The sequence below is a fragment of the Etheostoma cragini genome, chromosome 15 (genome assembly GCF_013103735.1).
Source record: "Etheostoma cragini isolate CJK2018 chromosome 15, CSU_Ecrag_1.0, whole genome shotgun sequence".
NCBI lineage: Eukaryota > Metazoa > Chordata > Actinopteri > Perciformes > Percidae > Etheostoma > Etheostoma cragini.
Genome location: NC_048421.1, coordinates 14,139,453 through 14,158,257, shown reverse-complemented (window position 1 = coordinate 14,158,257; position 18,805 = coordinate 14,139,453). Strand labels below are relative to the sequence as shown.

General features: G+C 40.6%; 3 protein-coding genes across 4 annotated transcripts; all 3 read left to right on the top strand.

Moving 5' to 3' along the window:
* The first annotated feature begins 6,992 nt into the window (after window positions 1-6,992).
* On the top strand, window positions 6,993-10,133 carry hsd17b1 (hydroxysteroid (17-beta) dehydrogenase 1). Its single transcript, XM_034894904.1, has 6 exons — window positions 6,993-7,517; window positions 7,793-7,954; window positions 8,031-8,210; window positions 8,363-8,456; window positions 8,547-8,730; window positions 9,281-10,133. The coding sequence occupies exons 1-6, from the start codon at window positions 7,247-7,249 to the stop codon at window positions 9,434-9,436; spliced, it is 1,047 nt and encodes a 348-aa protein (XP_034750795.1). The 5' UTR covers window positions 6,993-7,246; the 3' UTR covers window positions 9,437-10,133.
* Window positions 10,134-11,654: 1,521 nt separating this feature from the next.
* On the top strand, window positions 11,655-14,686 carry si:ch73-141c7.1 (coenzyme Q-binding protein COQ10 homolog, mitochondrial). 2 transcript variants are annotated; one of them, XM_034894907.1, is made up of 6 exons: window positions 11,742-11,923; window positions 12,389-12,411; window positions 12,583-12,667; window positions 13,012-13,204; window positions 13,341-13,442; window positions 14,161-14,686. In XM_034894907.1, the coding sequence occupies exons 1-6, from the start codon at window positions 11,820-11,822 to the stop codon at window positions 14,311-14,313; spliced, it is 660 nt and encodes a 219-aa protein (XP_034750798.1). In that variant the 5' UTR covers window positions 11,742-11,819; the 3' UTR covers window positions 14,314-14,686. The 2 variants fall into 2 exon arrangements, with proteins under 2 accessions (XP_034750797.1, XP_034750798.1); XM_034894906.1 differs by lacking the exon at window positions 12,389-12,411 and having other exon boundaries at window positions 11,655-11,923; window positions 12,512-12,667.
* A 1,063-nt stretch (window positions 14,687-15,749) lies between these two features.
* Window positions 15,750-16,750, top strand: LOC117958482 (complement C1q-like protein 2). Its single transcript, XM_034894908.1, has 3 exons — window positions 15,750-16,043; window positions 16,144-16,278; window positions 16,367-16,750. The coding sequence occupies exons 1-3, from the start codon at window positions 15,791-15,793 to the stop codon at window positions 16,651-16,653; spliced, it is 675 nt and encodes a 224-aa protein (XP_034750799.1). The 5' UTR covers window positions 15,750-15,790; the 3' UTR covers window positions 16,654-16,750.
* The last annotated feature ends 2,055 nt before the right edge of the window (window positions 16,751-18,805 follow it).

The window sequence follows — 18,805 nt, the reverse complement described above, 5'->3', positions numbered from 1 at the left end:
CACTCCAAGTAACCATAGCTGTCATTTTCACGGGACCCACGTGGGTGCAGATTCCATGTCGCAGCTTTGCCTAAGATTGAGTAACAAGTAGCACTCGTCATGTTGTTCACTTTGCCATTACTTCGCGAGTGATGAAGTCCTGTTACTGTTCTAGTTGCTCACCCTGCAAGGGGACACAGAGCAGACAGATCACTTGAGTTCCGTAGAGCAGATGGCTCTGCAGATTTGTGTAATTGTGACTTTTCATAAACAGCCGAAGGAGTGGTGGTGCGCGGTGTACATAGCGGAAACCTTGTTGTGTGTCTGCCCTATTTCTGCCCTATTTCTGATACCATGGCGGCAAAAATATGACTGTGGCGGGCCACCATCAACATATCAACAGAGGAAACACTGATGAAAATGTCTTAAACTAACACCATGTAACTTCTGTTCAAACGTAGTGTAACAGTAGCACAAGTACAGAGGAGTAGTTTAGTCAGAGATTTGACATTTCATCATCAGAAGTAACTGCAATTTTCTATTTGAACTACATCCACATACAGAGCAATATATATACAATGATGTATTGCCACATGAAATAGAAATCTGTTGATTTCACCAGCTGTTCTAATTTAAATTGACAGGATGTACAAAAGGAAATGGAACAGAAAAACAAACACCACAGAAAGCAAACACGTCACTCAGATAATCTAACCACTTGGACTCATGGGAGAGATTTGAGGAGTTTTATGTTCGTTTTTACTGCAGGGCAAGGCTATCTCTGCTTCACTTTTTTTGCAAATGTAGCTTGAACAAAAAACATTTGGGAAACAACCAATGAGAAGAGTCGGAAAAAAACACTGACAAACCAGAACAGGTATGTTAGAAATGAAGACAGGTTACATTTCTTCTATTCAGGCATTTGAGAGAAGTATTTGTTGAAGTAATAACAAGGATTAACTCTCAACTGTGGGACATACTGGACAACATGTGCTAAGAGCATATGACAAAGGGTGCTGAGGAAATGTGATCCTTTAAAAGCGACTACATTTAGCAGGCTCACATGCCACAGGTGTAAAATCTTATAACATTGGGCTATTGGCTCCTGGGAACTGAATGTTCAGGCGGTGATTATGTAACTGAGGTGTGGGCTGGCAAAATGTGTGGCATTCTCATAATCTTGTAAGGTGATAGTTATTGACAAACCTTCTTCCAAGGGTCCACTGCAACTTCATCCAAGCTAATGAAATAGGAGGGGTAGCCACAGAAAAAAGCTGCAGAAAACGAAAGAAAACAGCAACAATGCAGGGTCTAAGACAAATACCAGGACAAGACTTTATTATTCAGGTCTAAGCACTGTGTCTCTCAATTGCAGGGCACCTTGATGTCCCTGTACAAACTATGGGCATTTGGGGAAGTAGGTCTGCTAAGCTTGTGCACATGAGAGCACAGGAAAGAGCTTCAGAAAAACGTATGGCCGCACAATGCAAGTGAAAATGTTTGTGTGCAGTTTGTGGTGTTTATGTTTGTGGGAACGTCTGTAGAGGACGTCTACTGTCATGCATGCTTACACAATACTTCATGTTATGTCTACACAGAACAGTGTGTCCAGAGTCAGCTGTAAACAGAGGGTATCCAGGTAACCAGGTGGTGGGTGGAGTGCACCACGGATTTCATCAGTATCAGTTAGAAGGCAAGATGGTGCATGGACAAACGCTATTTAAAAATGATTCAGACAAAGAGAGAGAGAGAGACTGAATGGAGAAAGAGAGAGAAAAAAGACTGAAGAGAGAAAGATAGACAAGAGAGAAAGAGAACAAGACTGAAGAGAGGAAGAAAGACTGAAGAGAGAGAGATGGAAAGAGAGACAGAGAAAGAGAGAGAGAAGAGAGAGAGATAGAAAGTAATTTGCTGTGAGAACTGTGCCGAGCAATGGTGGTGGTGCTAAAACAGGCCTGCATTTACTGCCGAGAAGTGTTTTCATATGGTAGCGGGTGAATACCAGCATGGCTGAGTCACATGCCGTGCCCCGACACACCACCCATCACTTTATTCCACCACATCATAGGTGAGGTACTGATGCATGGAGTGCTTGGCATTCTGCACCTGGAGCAAGAGACAGAAAGCCAAGAAAGAAAAGATTAAACACTGGAATGTGTGCTGTTGGACAGTTTCACTGTAAAAAAAAGAAATATACATATAAATACAGCCACTCAAGATTTATATTATTTTGAGTTTTTTGGCCTCACGCTTTACATTCAACCATTAACTTGTTTAAGCTGCCCAGTGCCACCATATTTGTGTGTATTTTTCACAGCAAGACCAGGGATTTGTCCCAGAAAACCTCTACTGATGAGATCTGCCCTTTGACAGTCTAAATGTTCTCATGCGTGTTATCTAACCAGCTGGATCTCGCAACGGACCAAGGCTCCGGTACATTGCTCAGATACGTTTGTGCCTGTTGACCGAACCGAAGTCACCATGAGGGTGCAGGTGCAGGGGGAATGCATACACACTGGAAATGTCCTGCTCTGACCTCCAGCTTCAGCCACGACTGAGGCTCCAGTGCTCGGAGCTAAAAACAGGTTAGTTCTAGTGCCAGGACGGACTCGAGTGCCTGCAGGCAGAGAAAAAAGACCAGAAACAGGATGTCCCCAATCTAACAGAGAGAAAGAATGCCTCCAGTGGTTGTGGGGACATTTCCCATGACACAATCCCCGCTACTTCCTGGAGCTCTGAGCTTTTGTATACAAACCGTTCCTGTGGAATGCAAAACCTGCAGGTCAGGCAGCGGCCCTGAGGGTTACAGCTGACGTAAAGCCTCGTGTCCAACAGGCAACCTTGACCCCTGCATCCCGTATGTCACAAGACTCTGGGAAAATGTATGTGTATAAAATATGATGCCCTAATCCTGACCTAAATGACCTCGGACCTTTGCTCTTGGATAGAAGTTTGACCAGACCCCTCCGTTGGGCCAAAAGAAAGACTCTACTGTTCTTGCACTTAAAATATGAATGAATATAAAGCACATTCAATTGTGGTCTTGCAGCTTTGTCTTTAATAATGCTTTCAGACAGGATGCGTTTGTCTCTTTCCAAACCCTTGTGTTGTCTTCCCGTCGACCATGAACTCGTCCATCCACGTCAAAAGTGAATTTGAAGTTTTGGTGTTTTCTCCAGCATTTTGGGCTGTTTTTTATTTTCTATGACACTTTTAAAAACGTTTTTGTCACTTTTAAAATCGTTTTACATTTAAATTCATGATCGATGAGCCCAATTTACATGACTTTATATATACGTTATATATATATATTTGTTTAAGTTAAAAAAGCAGAAAGTATGAAATATTTTGACCAATAGCTAAGATCAAAGGATGTTGACTAAATCACAGACTGGTTTATGTCAAAGTTTAGGCAGGATACTGTTGTGAAACCATTTAATATGTTTATAGAATTGAATTAAACACCCAAAATTCAATAAAAGTAATCATTCATTTTACGTGCAAAGATTGTTATGTGGGTTTAATACAATGTCTATACATGCAGCCATGCTATTTTTGGGCATTTTGGTTCAAAGAAACCCGTATTTCTGACATAAAAATTAAAGAAAATTGTCAAATTTGAGCCGAGGACAACCGAGTTAAGAATGTAAGTTGGATGTAAGTTTAATTCTAAAATAATCAGCTAATAATGATAAAGGTTTGAGCTAGATGTATTAAAATGGGGTCAGCAGATTCTATTCTGTAGATTAGAAATTTAATTGTGTTGATTCTGCCTCTGTGTCCGTGTGTTCCAAACCGTTTATACTTTCCACACGTCCTCTCCTGTTTCAGCCATGATGATTTTACCAGAGAGCCCCACTTCCTCTATATTGCCTCGTGAAAAATGCACTGTGCATTTCTCAGGCTCTTTCTTTACCGTTTATTGAAATAAACCTGCCATCCGTCGTCATAACGGTCGGAGCCACGTCTTTCATCAGTCGGTGGTTTATAAGTAGACATATAAAGTTATAGCTCTTTTATTTATCATCCTAGATTAAATTCTCAGACGAGGGAATTCTTTCAATTGCTCACTCTGCTCCCAGTTGTACTGTAGACTGTAGATGGGTTTTACAGGGGAATCTATTTTTATCATATATTCCTGCAACATTTAATATACGTGCGCTGTATCCAACTGCAACACACACAAGCTCAAAACCTTTCTCAAACAATGACAGTTTAGAATAAAAATGTACCGTTACAGTGAGCAAAGAGCTACATACATGCACACATACAATAGACAAATAGAAGAGACACCATAACTAGCATGTCTCCAGGCATTTTATCCAATGTGTATCCACTGTCGGTTGAGAAGAGAGGTAAGAAAAGGTCACAGACACAGTAACTCTACCTGATTGGATGCAGATACATCGCTTTAATCGTAAAATTCATAAAGTCTAGACCAAAGCAGTCAAACAGTGGTTTTTCAAAGTGAAACAAAATCTCTCAGATACAGGGATACATTTGATATCAGATGAATGTTGGGGTATGAAGTCATCAGCATGGAAACAACACCAGACAAAAACACCAGTCAACATATTACATTTCTGTCTTCTAGGACAAAAAGACAAATGATAAAAGTCACTCTATCTCCAAAAAAGGGTATGCATATCCTAATGTAATCTGCTTTATCTTGTCCCTGAAAAGTGAGGCAACATCTCTGAGAAAAGATCTGCATTTTTCAGTTTAGCTGAAGCACCCTCAGAAAAAACTAGCCTTTTTTAACTTTGTTGTCAGGTATAGCGTGACATTTCAGCCCCACAACATCCACCGCAACACGTCTTCAGCTGTTTCACTTCTGCTCATCACTCTCACATGGGACATCCTGTCGAGGACATCTGCTTCTGCTGCCACTCATTGAGATACTACAAACCTTCTATTGTGTCACTGCACAATGCACTCTTTACATGTGTCTCCTGCCCTGGAATAGCACAGCCCAACGCTTGGGCTGTCCTCCACAGGGTGAGCACATGAATGGACTGACACCAAGGAGCTGTTATGCTTTTCCTCCTGAAGATGTAGCAGATACCTCCTTTGCTGTTGGCACTGCAGAAACAAAGTGCAGACCCTATGACTGCTCTGTCTCATGCATTTCCAACCACTTCCAACAAACACTCTACTTGTTTTCTCCCCAAAATGTCACAAAGACACACAGCTGGGCATGGGGTAAGGTCTTCACCCTGTTTACTCTTGGGTGCTGTGGGCCAATCTTGTCTAGTAGATGTTTTAAAGACTTTTCCAGACCACTGGGCACCTCTACTCAACCTTTTCTTTGTAATTACTGGACCATAGGTACGTGTAACAACAGGTTGGATTCTGAGACGGATGATGGGCAACCCAAGCAGCATTGCATGGTTGACTTTTTTTTTACTGGCATGCAAGTTAAAACGTTTTGCACTAACATAAAATGTGCTTCATCACCTCTTCTACAAGAACAGTACCAATGCAACATGCACACATGCATGTGGCAAAGTATGTAGTGGTAGTAGTAGTAGTTTGCTTTTCGTAAAAACAAAAAATGGACGCAAACAGGAAACCATTGAACATCTCAAACTTAAAAATGTCTAAGCTCAAGCAGTCCAAGATTGTAAACATGATTGACAGTAGATATTTGAAAGAGGTTCAAAGACTGCTGTTATCTGTCCCACATGCTCTGGGACAGCAGCCGAGCTGATGCCATATCAAGGGGAGGAACGTAACAAAATGCCAGGAAATTCCTACTTGCTTCGCTCCTATTAGCAGAATGGATTTTTTCAAATGTGCTGAAATGTTGCACAACAGATGCAAAGTTGTTTTGACTGGTCAGAAACTCAGCTGTAGGACAAAGCACATGGGTTGGAATCTAGTTCAAATTCAGAAAGAACAACAAGGCTCAAAAGAGGAAGAAGAGTAGACAGGAGAGGACCATGACACAGAATAAAGTCCAATTTCATATTATATTTTCTTACATTTCCTGAGAATAAGTGACATGTATGTTATAGAATTCATCCAAACCACTACGTGCAGTATGCCCAGTGTTTCTTGACAGCATATAAAAGGTAGAGGCTATGTTCATAACTGTTGCACTTGTTCTGACAGATAAATGGTTTGTACCTAAGGATTCGTTGCCACATAATGAAAACTCACTCACATACACATAACAATCTTGTAATCACAAAACTTATTTTCCAGTCACTGCTCAGAACTTGCATGATGGATTACTCACCAGTGTGAATAACAGGCGTTTTTGGACCTGGGCTGGGGCTGGAATGTTGTGCTTTATAATAGCCTTAGTTTCCTCTAAGTTTCCTCTCCGTGCAACCACATTGTATTTGAAGATTTGCATTGCTTTAAGCCTTGTGGATCACAGATGACAAAACGTATTAAGATTAAATTAGATATTGAAAAATCTCTTAGCTAAGCATTTGAGTCTCCTGAAAATTGAAATGGATTAACAAGTCTTACTTTTCTAATTTTTGAGCATGAAAGCAATCCAAGGAAGTGTATGTGATGACAATAATGTAAACTCAAAGGTGCACTTATAGCTTTTTTTTCATCAGTTATGGAAGACTGTGAGATGTGGTATTAGCTCAGAAAATATGACACATTTGAAGACTAATATAGGCATCAGCTAAACTCTCTGTTAGACGTAACCTAAAATAACAGTTTCCCATAATACAAGCTTGGGACAAGGACGCGGGGTCTCCAAAATCAGAGACTTTATGAGAACAGCACTTAGCAATTTCCCTCGTCCATCCCTTGAACTCAAAGCCATTGTGCCGCTTTCTGGCTATTCTCAGCCTCATAGTCTTACAGTAATGTGGCCAATGGAGCAGCCAGAGATCAGTCTTACTGTTATTGTGTTTTGCTGCCATCTGGTGCAACTTTGTTGTGCAATTTACAAGATAAACAGGCACTGCATGGCAGAGCTAACTAGAGCACTGTTATGCTCAAAAGCCATTTTAATAGAAAATAAAAGGGCACCCCACCCCACATCAGTCACAGAAAGATTTGTGTATACACATCCAAAATGTATGTAACATAGATTTACACCATTAATCACGTATGTCATTGGAAGTATAAACAACTCTATGCAACCCCAACACACACAAACATAATAATGTTTCCCACATGTCTGTCTCAATAGAAATAAATCAACTATACTAACAAGGACATGTGAAAAACTGGGAGTACTCCAGGTGGCCGATAACAGAAAGTTGTTTAGGATTAACTGGCCTTGTGATAGCGAAATATGTGGAATCAGAAGATGAGATTTTACAAGCCTCCATCTTATAATGAAAACAAACTTTATTTATATTGCACCTTTCAAAACACAGTTACAGAGTTCTTCAGAATAAAAACAGAACATTCACCTTCATGCTGCAGCTGCTCTCTATTGAAGCCGACAGTTAGTGAACCGGACTCCATGGACAAGAAGGTAGTGCTGATCACAGGCTGCTCCTCGGGGATCGGTCTTAGCCTGGCCGTCCGGCTAGCCTCTGATCCCAACAAAACATTCAAAGGTAACCACAGCTGACACACTTTTCTATCGTATGCCTTGAGTGCCTTTCTTAGAGAGTTTACACTAGGTCGAGAACTGTTGATGTTAATGGTCTTCTAAGCCCACAGTATGTAATGTTGTACTGCATGCTCTGCATGTTATACTGGACTTAACTAATGACTTGTTACTGCAGACAGAAATGTTCTGCAACATATGTGAGATTCATGTAATATATGTTTAAAAGCATTGTGAAAAAACTTTATCAAGACATGCCACTTAGTGCTGATTTCTGTTCAGTGTATGCCACGATGAGAAACCTGGCCAAGAAAGAGCGTCTTTTAGAGTGTGTGAAAAGCCTGCACAAGGATACCTTGGACATCCTCCAAATGGATGTGACCAGCCGGCAGTCCATCCTGGATGCGAGGGAAAGGGTTGTGGAGAAACGAGTGGACATTCTGGGTAGGCTCTTGTGTCAGTGTGTTCCCTTAGGATTGTAATTTCCGTGTGTTAATGGGTTTACCCTTTCTACTCACAGTGTCTAATGCTGGTGTGGGTTTGATGGGGCCGCTGGAGGTGCTGTCCTTAGACTCAATGAGGCAGATTCTGGAGGTCAATCTCCTCGGTACCATCCAGACCATACAGGCTTTCCTGCCGGAGATGAAGGCTCAAGGCCAGGGCCGGATTCTGGTCACCGGGAGCACTGGAGGGCTTCAAGGTGAGACAAGCAGATGCATGAGGAATCACTGAATCGCAGAGTGTTCCACGTGTGCAGTTTTTCTAATGATTAATGGGCAATCGTGTTGATGCTTGCTGCCATGCAGAAAATTGCCAAAATAAGCCATCTTCATGCTTCATGCTCTCTTACAGGTCTCCCCTTTAATGAGGTGTACTGTGCCAGTAAATTTGCGATAGAGGGAGCATGTGAGAGTTTGGCTGTCCTGCTGCAGCACTTCAACATCCAGTGAGTTTGAATCTTTTCCTGCATCTTGTTTCCTTAGTTTGGAGGCTGTTAACTGGAAATTGTAAATGTTGATTATGCTTCATCCTGCAGTGTGAGTCTCATTGAGTGTGGTCCAGTCAACACTGACTTTCTGGTCAACCTGCAGAAGGCAGAGCTCGGGGACATGTGTCTCCAACAGATCGATGCTCACACTCTCAGCCTTTATGAAAAATACCTGCAGCACTGTGGCTCCATTTTCCAAAACGCAGCACAGGACACTGAGGACATTGTAAAGGTATGAAGACAAGAAATACATGTATATATGTATATGTCAGACTGTGTGCAGGCAGCAACGTGTCACCTTCATCTGATCCATATTCGCTGGTAAATTATCCGTCTTGCGGTTTGTCTGTGTGTGGTGGGGCTGCACAGGGCTGCGGGTAGATGCAGCGTTTCCACTTAGAACAGTGGAACATCTACATATAAAATAAATGCTTATAATATACGATACACAGGTTAAGAGGAATCTGTCCAGCAGGATTGAGAACACTGTACAATAGCATACTGCATGTGACATTCACCATAATCAAATAGTATAATAATATAACAAAAACAGGAGCAGGTCTCCATATTGAGAACTTTAACTTGTTTACTGTTTGTTTCATTTTGACTTGATTTTCACCTAAGTAACATTTTTAATAGTGTATTTTTACTTGTAATTGTATATTTTCATACACTTCCTCAGACTACTGAAATAGGTTGAGTTTATCACAACAAATTGACAGTATTTGGTGTCAATATACGAGCCCTTCTACGTCTGTGACGTGTTTTTTTTTTTCTCCAAGGTGTTTCTTGACGCCATCCAGTCACCCAGCCCTGCATTCAGATACTTCACCAGCGGTATCGTGCCACCTCTCACCAGTCTAAAGATCACGGAGCCAGATGGCTTGCGGTACATCAGTGCTTTGAGTAAAACCATGTTCTCAGCTGAGGGGCAATAATTTTGCCCCTGTTTTCAACCAAGCCAACACTTTATCATATTTGTCTTTATGTTCTTTAAGTGAATACCTTCGCTCAGTTGGTTTTGATGATGAATAAAGTTGACACACTGTGAATCACTGTGGTTTCTTAACTGGAAAGGGCAGTTTGTTCAGTTTTTTTTTTTTAGAAGAGTTCACAGTGACTCCATGTTTCTATTTTTGGATGTCACTTATCAAAAGGTACATTCCTTGTCACATTATAATAATAAAAAACGTTTTCTTTTTGGTGGAGAACTATTTGATAAGTTAATGTGTTTTTAGTGACACAGCAGCTTTTACATTCCAGTCATGTGATAGTGTTCTTACCCCACGTTGGCATAGTTTCACAGGGATCAGTGTGCTTCTAGACAGGTTCCCATCACATGGTTTAATGTAAAACACTCCAAGAATTTCCTTATGTAATATATGATTGGCTATTCTCAGCACACAGAAACTGACTTCCTTGCTCCAAAAAATGAAACAAAATCAAGTAGTTCCTCCACTTGCAGTGAAAGGAAAATACGCAAGATTTTCATTAATTCATGATTTTGTATGTTGTACATCTTTGCTAGTATTTGCAGAACTGCTTGCCCTAAATTGCCCCTTGAGAGATAAATGAATATAGCCTTCAAATTGAACAGAAATGAGTTTGAGTGATATCTGTTATACACTCACTGCAGATTGTTTTGGTGTACCTTACTTACTTTCTGCTCTCTATCAATCCGTGATAGAGTGTCAAAAGAAGTCTGTTATAACGAACACAAGAATTTTTTTCCATTGGATAAATATTTCGGGAAATGTCATATTAATAGTCAGGAGAAGAAGTATTTTGTTGAAGTGCAACAAGCACTTTTATTAAACAACAACAAGCATAGAGGAAAAACAACAGGTAGTTTAAACTGGAAACATCCTTTCACCTAGAAATAGATTTTCTCTTTAGAAAAAAGACATTTTTTCTTCTCTCTTTCTCCTCCGAACTCATTGCCACACAAAAAACATGCTGTATGTCATAAATTATGTGGCAGTCTGGACGTGTGGTTTTTTAATCCTCATGGGCCTTTAGTGGGGAATTTAGCATGCAGTGATCTTTAACTCTTTGACAAATTGAGCAATATCTACTTTGCCAGTTTGTGTACTTGGGATGACATTTACTATGCAGACACACAGATAAGCTCTTTGGCTTATTGAAATGGTTGTCAATGATTAATGCATCTTTTAATAAAGCATGTGAACTGAAATTCCATATTCAGTGACAGTGCATTGACTTCATGACTCCTGACAACAAATTACAAAAACAGACAAAAAGAAATCCCGGTAATACCGTAATGACACTTGTAGCCTACCTTTCTATTTCAATAGAAATCTAAAAGAAGTCATTTAAAAGCTGTGAAAAGTTAAGAAATGTCTTTCTGAATTGTAATAGCAAAATGTAAGGAGGAAGTTTAAGTGTCTCAGTTGGGCTTTTGAATCACTAAATTGTTCAAAGAGAGATCAAAGACTGAACATGAGCCAGCTGAAACAGCAGCCATCCCCTGTGTAATTGTGGGATCAGGCTAGGGACCAAGTGTATCTTCTCTTATATTCTGAGACAGGTTAGTTTGACTCAGCTTCTTAAATCCCTCCTTGATCAAATGCCCAACTTCCAGTCTGAAGATCCTGAAATGGATCCTGCACTACCAGTCACAGCACCGCCACTTCATACTGCAGCACCCCATTTATCTTTCTGTCATAGTTTATTTTAATTTAGTCAATGTATTAGTTTGGGCTAAACTTGGGCTTTAAATATTACTACAGTTATTTGGAATCTTGATAATAACATTTATTCCGCAGGACCAAAGTCCAGGTGAACCATGCGCACGCCTCGCATGTTCACCAGCTGAACCACACGGTAGGCTGTCACTTAGATCGCTTGTAACGACCTCTCTAAATCAAAGCTGTTAAATTATTAATCATTGTTAATAACTCACATGTGCCCCATTTGCTTACTTATAAAGCAACACATTAAACATGTCCACTAGGTCCAGCACCTGAACTGAGACACCTTCAATTTCAATGAGATTTTTTTTTATTTATTTAGAAAAAGCGTCTCATTAGGCAATTTCTTTAGCCAGTTAGAACATATTCGTCATCTGAATATCTTGACCTGATTCTTTTGTGCATTCAGGAATTACATAGCTAAGTGTTGCTAAGTAATCGTTTGATTTGAAGCTTTCTCTCTGATTGGCTGCAGACTCTCGTTGCGTCACTGCTCTTTTTGGCAAGTAGAGCGAGACTCATCAGTCAGAAGAACAGCCAGGTTGCTGCTGCTGCTGCTGCGGGTGGAGGGGAGGAAATACCGACGAAACTGTGTTACAAAATCTTCACAATGACCAACAAAACGACTCCTCTCCTCTTTAGGGCACTACTGGTGATGTCTGAAGCTCACTCCGCAAAAGTTGCGCGAGGACACAGTAAAAGAGCAAATACAAGGTGAGTGAGGAAGGGACTTCCCAGAGAGATGTGAAGCTAGGCTACAAGTAGAAAATGCCTTCTCAGAAATTATTAGATTGACTTGAATTAGTCCCGCGGTTTTCAAAATGTGGCTGTCCCACAACACTTCCGGAGATATTTTGTTATTATTAAAGAAACCGCCTATGTTTTTTTATGAATGAGTTGTATACTTGTGTGGTGTAGACTTGTGTGGTGTAGTGAAGGAACCTTTGGCAGAGAACCTTCATGAGACCGTCTTTCTCCCTCTTGTAGTTGGCCTACTCTTGGCACTTGCATTCAATAACCTGCTAGTCGGTTATCTCAGTGAGAAATGATTGGGGGAAATATTATGGACATATTAATCCAGTTTGTCTTCTGAAAGGTAATAATGAATGGTTTGCTTTCACTCTAAAGATCTCAGTTTAAAGTGATGCTCATACATTCAAACTGTAAATTTACAACATAAATAGCCTACTGTGGGTCATCTCTGTTAGGCAGGTCCCTTCACTGTGATGGTCTTTGTGTATTTCACACAAACTCATTGTCTATTCATATATACTGTGTATTTATATAATTCCCCCCCTTTAGACACTTGTGGGGCTCCTGTGGTGCCCTGGCAGCGAGAAGGGCCAGCCTGCCTCTCGGCCCCGCCGTCCCCGTCAGCACACCCAGCCGCAGCTTCATCAACCTGGCTGCTGCCATCAGCGCACGCAGAATGGAGTACACCGAGTGCCGGACATTAGGGTGAGTACCCTGATATGGTATCCAACATGTTGAAAATCACTGAGATAAGCAGGCCATAACCGACCGAAATAGACAACATTTAACTGAAATTAGTGTGTCTATGAGTAAGCTAAAGAAATTAAAAACTCAAAGTAAAGCAAAACATTTTGGCAACTTGAGTTTTGGACTGACAGTTGGACAAAGCAAGCAATTTGCACACGTCCCCTTGGGCTCTGAGAAATTGTGATCAGCATTTTTCACTAAAGTAAACCCCCCAAAAGGTTACATAATCTTTAAGACTGAGCAGTAAAGGGTGATATCTTCTCATTGGATGGGACCCTGTCTTCATGTGATTGTGTGCTCAGGTATACTCTAGAGCAGATGTACAATGTGGTGGCCAGTGTGGACCAGTACCAGCACTTTGTTCCCTGGTACAAGAAGTCTCGGGTCACGAAGGGTCGAAATGGCAACATCTGGGCGGACCTTGAAATAGGTTTCCCCCCCATCGTGGAGCGCTACACCTCTGAAGTCACTGTCGTCCCAAACCACCAAGTCAGGGTAAGTCCTCGTCATATAGCTTCAGAAAACAAGCAACAAATACCTACTTATTTTCTCCAACAATACTTTGACCAAGTGCATGTTCTTTTCTATTTACCAGTGAATTATAAATTAAGGGTAATTTGTTTTCAAACAGGCTGTGTGTAATGATGGATCCCTCTTCAGTCATCTTGAAACCATATGGAGGTTTGCCCCTGGAGCCAAAGACCAGCCAGCCTCCTGTAAAGTGAAGTTCTATGTAAGTCTATGGGATAAAAATTAATATCTGACACTGAGAATCCTGAGGAAAAATTATTTTTGCAGTAGCACCCACAGTAATTTGAAATATCAGGATGTGAGAGGGGGCCGGGGAGTAGAATCCTGCTATGAAAATAGAATAAAGTAAACAGTAAATAGCTTTGACACTATTCTAATCAACAAACCCACTGATCACAAAATAATAAGTTGTCCATGGGACTTGAGAGATCAGATTGCACATTGCATTGCTTGTGGAGAGACTAATTCCGAATCTTTGTTCCTGTACTATTACGAATGGATTACTGACTCAAAGAAAGTGTTGCGTAATCCTCATTATGCTCTAAATTTGGTCGTGAGTAGCATGCTGGTGTCTCAGGTGGCCTGAAATAGCTGTCAGGGCCAGGAACAGTGTTTGCTCAGATTACATCATGGTCAGCCAGAAGGTGGTTGGATATCACTTTTCACTCAAACACATTAAATAAGATTGATTATCAATGAACATTCAAAGGAAGTAAAAGTCTAAAGGGCTTTTAAGTCGGCCAAAGACTTGATTTTTGTAATCTGTAATACATTTTCCCCTCCTCTGTCATAATATAAAGAGATATGGGGGTCAATAATCGGATACTTGCAATAGATCAATTTCACTCACAACTGAATAAACTAAGAGTCTCCCAAACTGTTAGCTAATGTGTTTTTTTCCCCTCCGGTGTCTACCACAGGTGTCGTTTCAGTTCAAGTCTCTTCTGCACTCTCAACTGGCCGGCGTGTTCTTTGACGAAGTGGTTAAGCAGATGGTCAATGCCTTCGAGTCTCGAGCAGCGGTGCTTTACAGGAACCAGCAGGAGGTGCCATTGAGAAGACTGTCAACATGAAGCGATCCCATTGACCCCCCCCCCCATCCACATCCACTACAACCAAACCCTGCTCTCCCTGCGAACAACACTTGTCTTAAACAGGAGGCTGGATCTTCTTTTTGCACTCACTCATATTTTGACATATTGAACATACTTAAAACTATTTATTTAAAAGCCACAAGTTAATTTATTTACTTTCCTGTACATATGTATTTACTTTAGGGACAGGAACGCATGCATGGTTTCAAATGATTGTGTTTCTTTGTAAAATTGTGGGATCAAGTACAGCCGAGTGACTCCTGCTCAGCGCTTAAACATCTAAAAGGGTAAAGAGCCATTTTCTTGCTCAGCACTTTGGTTGGTGGAATTAAAAAGCTCTTATTTTGGTAAATCAATGTCCAAGTGTCATTTATTGCATCTATTTGTTGATAATTTGGCAACAACCCCAGGGAGGATTTTCAGTGTAGTGGATCGTATCTATAACCGGTCACTCCTTGTTGTGTTTATGTTAGAGTATGGGGGAAAATGTGCTTCCAAGAACAGTTGCATAAGCACAGTACCAATGACCTGGCCCTGGGCTATAGTCAATACTCCCTTCCCATCCAACTTTAGCTTCTGAGAACAACTCACTTTACGCAGTACAGTAGGTGATGGTCTGTTTTCATGGTAACTTGTAAAAGGAAATACTGTGCTGATTTTACAATCTAAACAACTTGCCACCATTATAACAGCACAAGGTACAATCTGAAAATACACAATCAGTTGGTGTTGCAGTTAAGGTCTTATGTCACACACGGATAATAGGAGCTCAAACTGTTCAAGTGTATGACATGAGGTATATTATAGATGATAGACAATGTATTTTATTATATAAAGCAATGAACATATTAAGGCAGTGTGGCATACTGTGTTAGAGGCAGAGTCGCATAGCAGTCTAGTGTTGAGGAGTTATAGGTGTTTAAAGGTTTTCATGAAGAAACAGACTCCCAGAAATCCCCAACTTCATTCTAAATGACTGGAGATTAATGAACAAAGCAGAACTATTCAAACTAACTCTCAGAAAATGATTTGTCTATCACAGTCTCTGAACACCCACACAGATGATTATAGTCATTCTGGCTGATTAGACCTCTGCTCAGGTTGAAGGGGGGCTGGAGCTTAGATGGTAATGTACTGGGCCACAAATCTTTTCTACCAATAAGATTTATAAATGTGGCATTTCTCCTGCCTTAACAGGTGCAGCCAAGCTAACAAGAAGATGCCAATCAATCAGCCTAAACAAACCCATGCATTCTTGAGAGAAGGCTAAATTAAAACACCTGTTGCTTATCTAATCACTTGTTGGACTTTTGTGGGTTTTCCCAACTCTGTCAACTAAAGCTGAAAGGTTATGTTTCCTGAAACTGGTGTTTCTTGTTTTCCACAATGTAGGATTTAGTATAAAAAGTTGAGGCTTGACAGAGACGGCACAGAAGCAGAGTTCAAAACCACAAGGATGAAGACGATTGCAGTCCTGATTCTAGCGTTTAGTGGCTGTCTGTGTAAAGTGCAAGGTAACGAAAACAATGACAAAGTCTGTCAGTGTTCGGGATCCACCAGCTGCTGCGACATCTCCCTCACTTCCATAAGTCAAACCCTGGGAGCCGTGGGAGAGAAAGTGGCAAACATGGCGGAAAAAATTGCACTTCTGGAGGCTAAGTTGCAAGACACTGGAAAAGAAGTCCTGGAGCTGCGGAGCCTGACTGGAGGTTAACATTTTAACTTAATACTGTTTAGCATATAATAATTGAATATAATCACTTCTTTTCAATTCTTACCACTGATGTGTTTGTTATCTGTTGCTTTTAGGCAGACCTACGGTGGCCTTTTCTGCAGCTCTCCTGGCGTCTGGCTCTGGAGACACTGGACCTTTTACATCTGCTACTCCACTCAAGTATAAGAGGGTCTTCTCCAACACTGGCAGTAGCTACAACCCTTCAACAGGTAGTGTATATCAGAGAGATAAAAATATAATGAGAGAGAGAGAGGGGCAAATGAGAGATTAAAATTGAAATCATTCTTATTCTGGCAGGCATTTTCACAGCAATGGTGAAGGGAATGTACTTCTTTCGATTCTCAATGTTCAACAACCTCAGTCCAACTCCCAGCTCTGTTGTGAGTCTCATGAAGAATGGTGAGCGGCTGACATCTGTCTGGGACACTGCAGGGTCTGATGCAAATGACATGGGCAGCAACGCTGTGGTCATCTCCCTGGAGGTGGGAGACAATGTGTATGTGGAGCTTGCGGAAAACAGGAGGGTCTATGATGATGCCATGAACTACAACACATTCAGTGGTTTTCTGCTCTTCACTCTGTAATCGGTGTTTCTCTATGCTAGAGTGAAATAAATATATCTTTATTCATACTGATAACTAGTAGTTTGGGAAGTCTGAACCTGTGTGCCTTTTTGTTTTAGAAAACAGGAAATGCAATTCGTTAATGTGACGCTTTCTTTTAATAAACTTAAATAGATTTTTGTGCAGCAACAGCAGTAGTGCTACTTGTGGTTATTTATTTGAAGGTACAAATGCAATGCCACAATAACCCAGGGCCCTCATGTGAGGAGGGGCCCAAAAAGATGCTTGTCTGTTTAGCTGTGGATGCAGGGAGGGTCACATAGAAAAACGCCTTTCTACAGGGCACAGAATTTTGTGCTACTCCCCTACAATCTCCAGCTCCAATCGTCACTGTGCCAGCCACCCCAGGTGGACAGATGTAAAGGGTTGTGTTAAAGTACTACAGAGAAAAGAAATGCAAAATATGTCCCAACCATAGACTGTATGTTGATGGACAGACCATGTGTGACGTCACCCATTGGTTTGTGGAGATCTGCTATGAGTTGGTGAGCTGGCTGTTATGGGCGTATCCATCTAGGTTGCGGATAAGACAATTTTAAACTAGAGGGAGGAGACATGCTACACACTTTCACTGATAACACAACATAGGCACGCCCTAAAACACCCCCTGCTTTATCACTGATTTAAAAATCGAGGCTAAAATTACAAAAATTAACATTCTGTGTAGCAGAAGACTTCAAACTTGCCATTGAGACTATGAACTCATCATGAAAGTGTTTACTGAGGTAATAAATCAAGCTAGTGGGTCTGACCTCTTTTTGCTACTGCATGTGTTGCCCTCTGCTGGAATGTAGATAGAATGCAGGTTTAAGGCACTTCTGCATTTGCAGCAATTCACCAAACTGTATTTTACAGTCAATGGTCCCAACGTGGAGTTGGCATGGAGGAGTGGATTGAAAGTGCATAGCCTATACTCAAATCTATACTGTACAGCCTCTGTGTCTCCTCCTGTAGCCCTACTTACTATTTTAAAACTAAGTAGGTAGACAGAAAATAATATTTGGGTGTAATAAACCCTATAAAATATGTTGTTAGGAATTAGGTGGAACAAACTTTTAAACTAGTCATTTCTATCTGGTTGCACTTTTGCAATTATCCAGTTTACCAGGTGGTGTTGTTGTGGAAAATTGTCCTTGGACATGCGAAAAAAATTGCATGTATCACATTTTCTAGAATTCAGATTGCATTATTTTATTGAAAATTGGAATTATCCATAGATTTGAATTAAGATACATGATAAATGTACGTATAATACGAAGTATGACCAACGATGTGTGTGTATGACCAGACCAAACAGGCAGATTTCATACAGGCAGAGGGTCCTCGTAAACGTGTGTGCACTACACCACAGCTGCGTGTTTTGCTGGTAAGAACTTTAAAATATTTATTTTATTGGGACTCACTTGAGCGAACACTTTAAATCGTCCTGGCCAAAGAATGTGATTATAAACGGCGTGATTTGTTGCTAAGGGCTCATCTGGTACATGAACCCCAGGATCCCAAAAAGTAAAGAGATTAAACATTTTTGCAGACATGAAACAAAACAGTTATTAACAGAATGGCACCTTCGACACACAGCTGACGAGAAGCCTGATAGAACACATGCACCCAAGATGGAAAAAACAACTTCTGTAAACCAGTCATTTCCTTTATTTACATTCATTGTGACAAAATTAAAAAGTTCTTAAAGCTGGGGTTTCATTTTAATATTCCACAAAAGGTTTGTTAAAATTGTTTTTGTATCAGCACTGTTGAAAATATCAGACCATGAAGCATGTGTAGGGTTACATACAGTATTATAGTTTGAGTATATATATTTTCATATCATTGAAAGTTAACACACGCAGAGCGGTGATAAATGTTGTGCTTGTTTTGTTAAAGAAGTCAAACGGTTTTCTGTTACACAAAACAAACTTGAGTTATTAAGAACGTTTTTTAAGATAAAGTTTTTTCATGGAAATAGGTTATGACATCTTTTTCAAGTCAAAAAATAAAAATATATCAGAATTCACAAGCCAGATTTTCACCATGTCATTGAAACATCTCAGGCAAACCAAATTAATTCACATCGTCAGCTGATATGTTTGGAGGGGAATCTTGAAATTACAAAATA

What these genes read in the sequence shown, in the direction of transcription:
- hsd17b1 (XM_034894904.1), top strand. Translation starts at nt 7,247, where the DNA reads ATGTGGAATCAGAAGATGAGATTTTACAAGCCTCCATCTTATAATGAA. An exon ending in TCCCAACAAAACATTCAAAG is followed by an intron (nt 7,518 to 7,792) that starts GTAACCACAGCT and finishes ATTTCTGTTCAG; the next exon opens with TGTATGCCACGATGAGAAAC. An exon ending in ACACTGAGGACATTGTAAAG is followed by an intron (nt 8,731 to 9,280) that starts GTATGAAGACAA and finishes TTTTTCTCCAAG; the next exon opens with GTGTTTCTTGACGCCATCCA.
- si:ch73-141c7.1 (XM_034894906.1), top strand. Translation starts at nt 11,820, where the DNA reads ATGACCAACAAAACGACTCCTCTCCTCTTTAGGGCACTACTGGTGATG. An exon ending in AGTAAAAGAGCAAATACAAG is followed by an intron (nt 11,924 to 12,511) that starts GTGAGTGAGGAA and finishes CCCCCCCTTTAG; the next exon opens with ACACTTGTGGGGCTCCTGTG. An exon ending in ACCGAGTGCCGGACATTAGG is followed by an intron (nt 12,668 to 13,011) that starts GTGAGTACCCTG and finishes TTGTGTGCTCAG; the next exon opens with GTATACTCTAGAGCAGATGT.
- LOC117958482 (XM_034894908.1), top strand. Translation starts at nt 15,791, where the DNA reads ATGAAGACGATTGCAGTCCTGATTCTAGCGTTTAGTGGCTGTCTGTGT. An exon ending in GCTGCGGAGCCTGACTGGAG is followed by an intron (nt 16,044 to 16,143) that starts GTTAACATTTTA and finishes TGTTGCTTTTAG; the next exon opens with GCAGACCTACGGTGGCCTTT. An exon ending in TAGCTACAACCCTTCAACAG is followed by an intron (nt 16,279 to 16,366) that starts GTAGTGTATATC and finishes TTATTCTGGCAG; the next exon opens with GCATTTTCACAGCAATGGTG.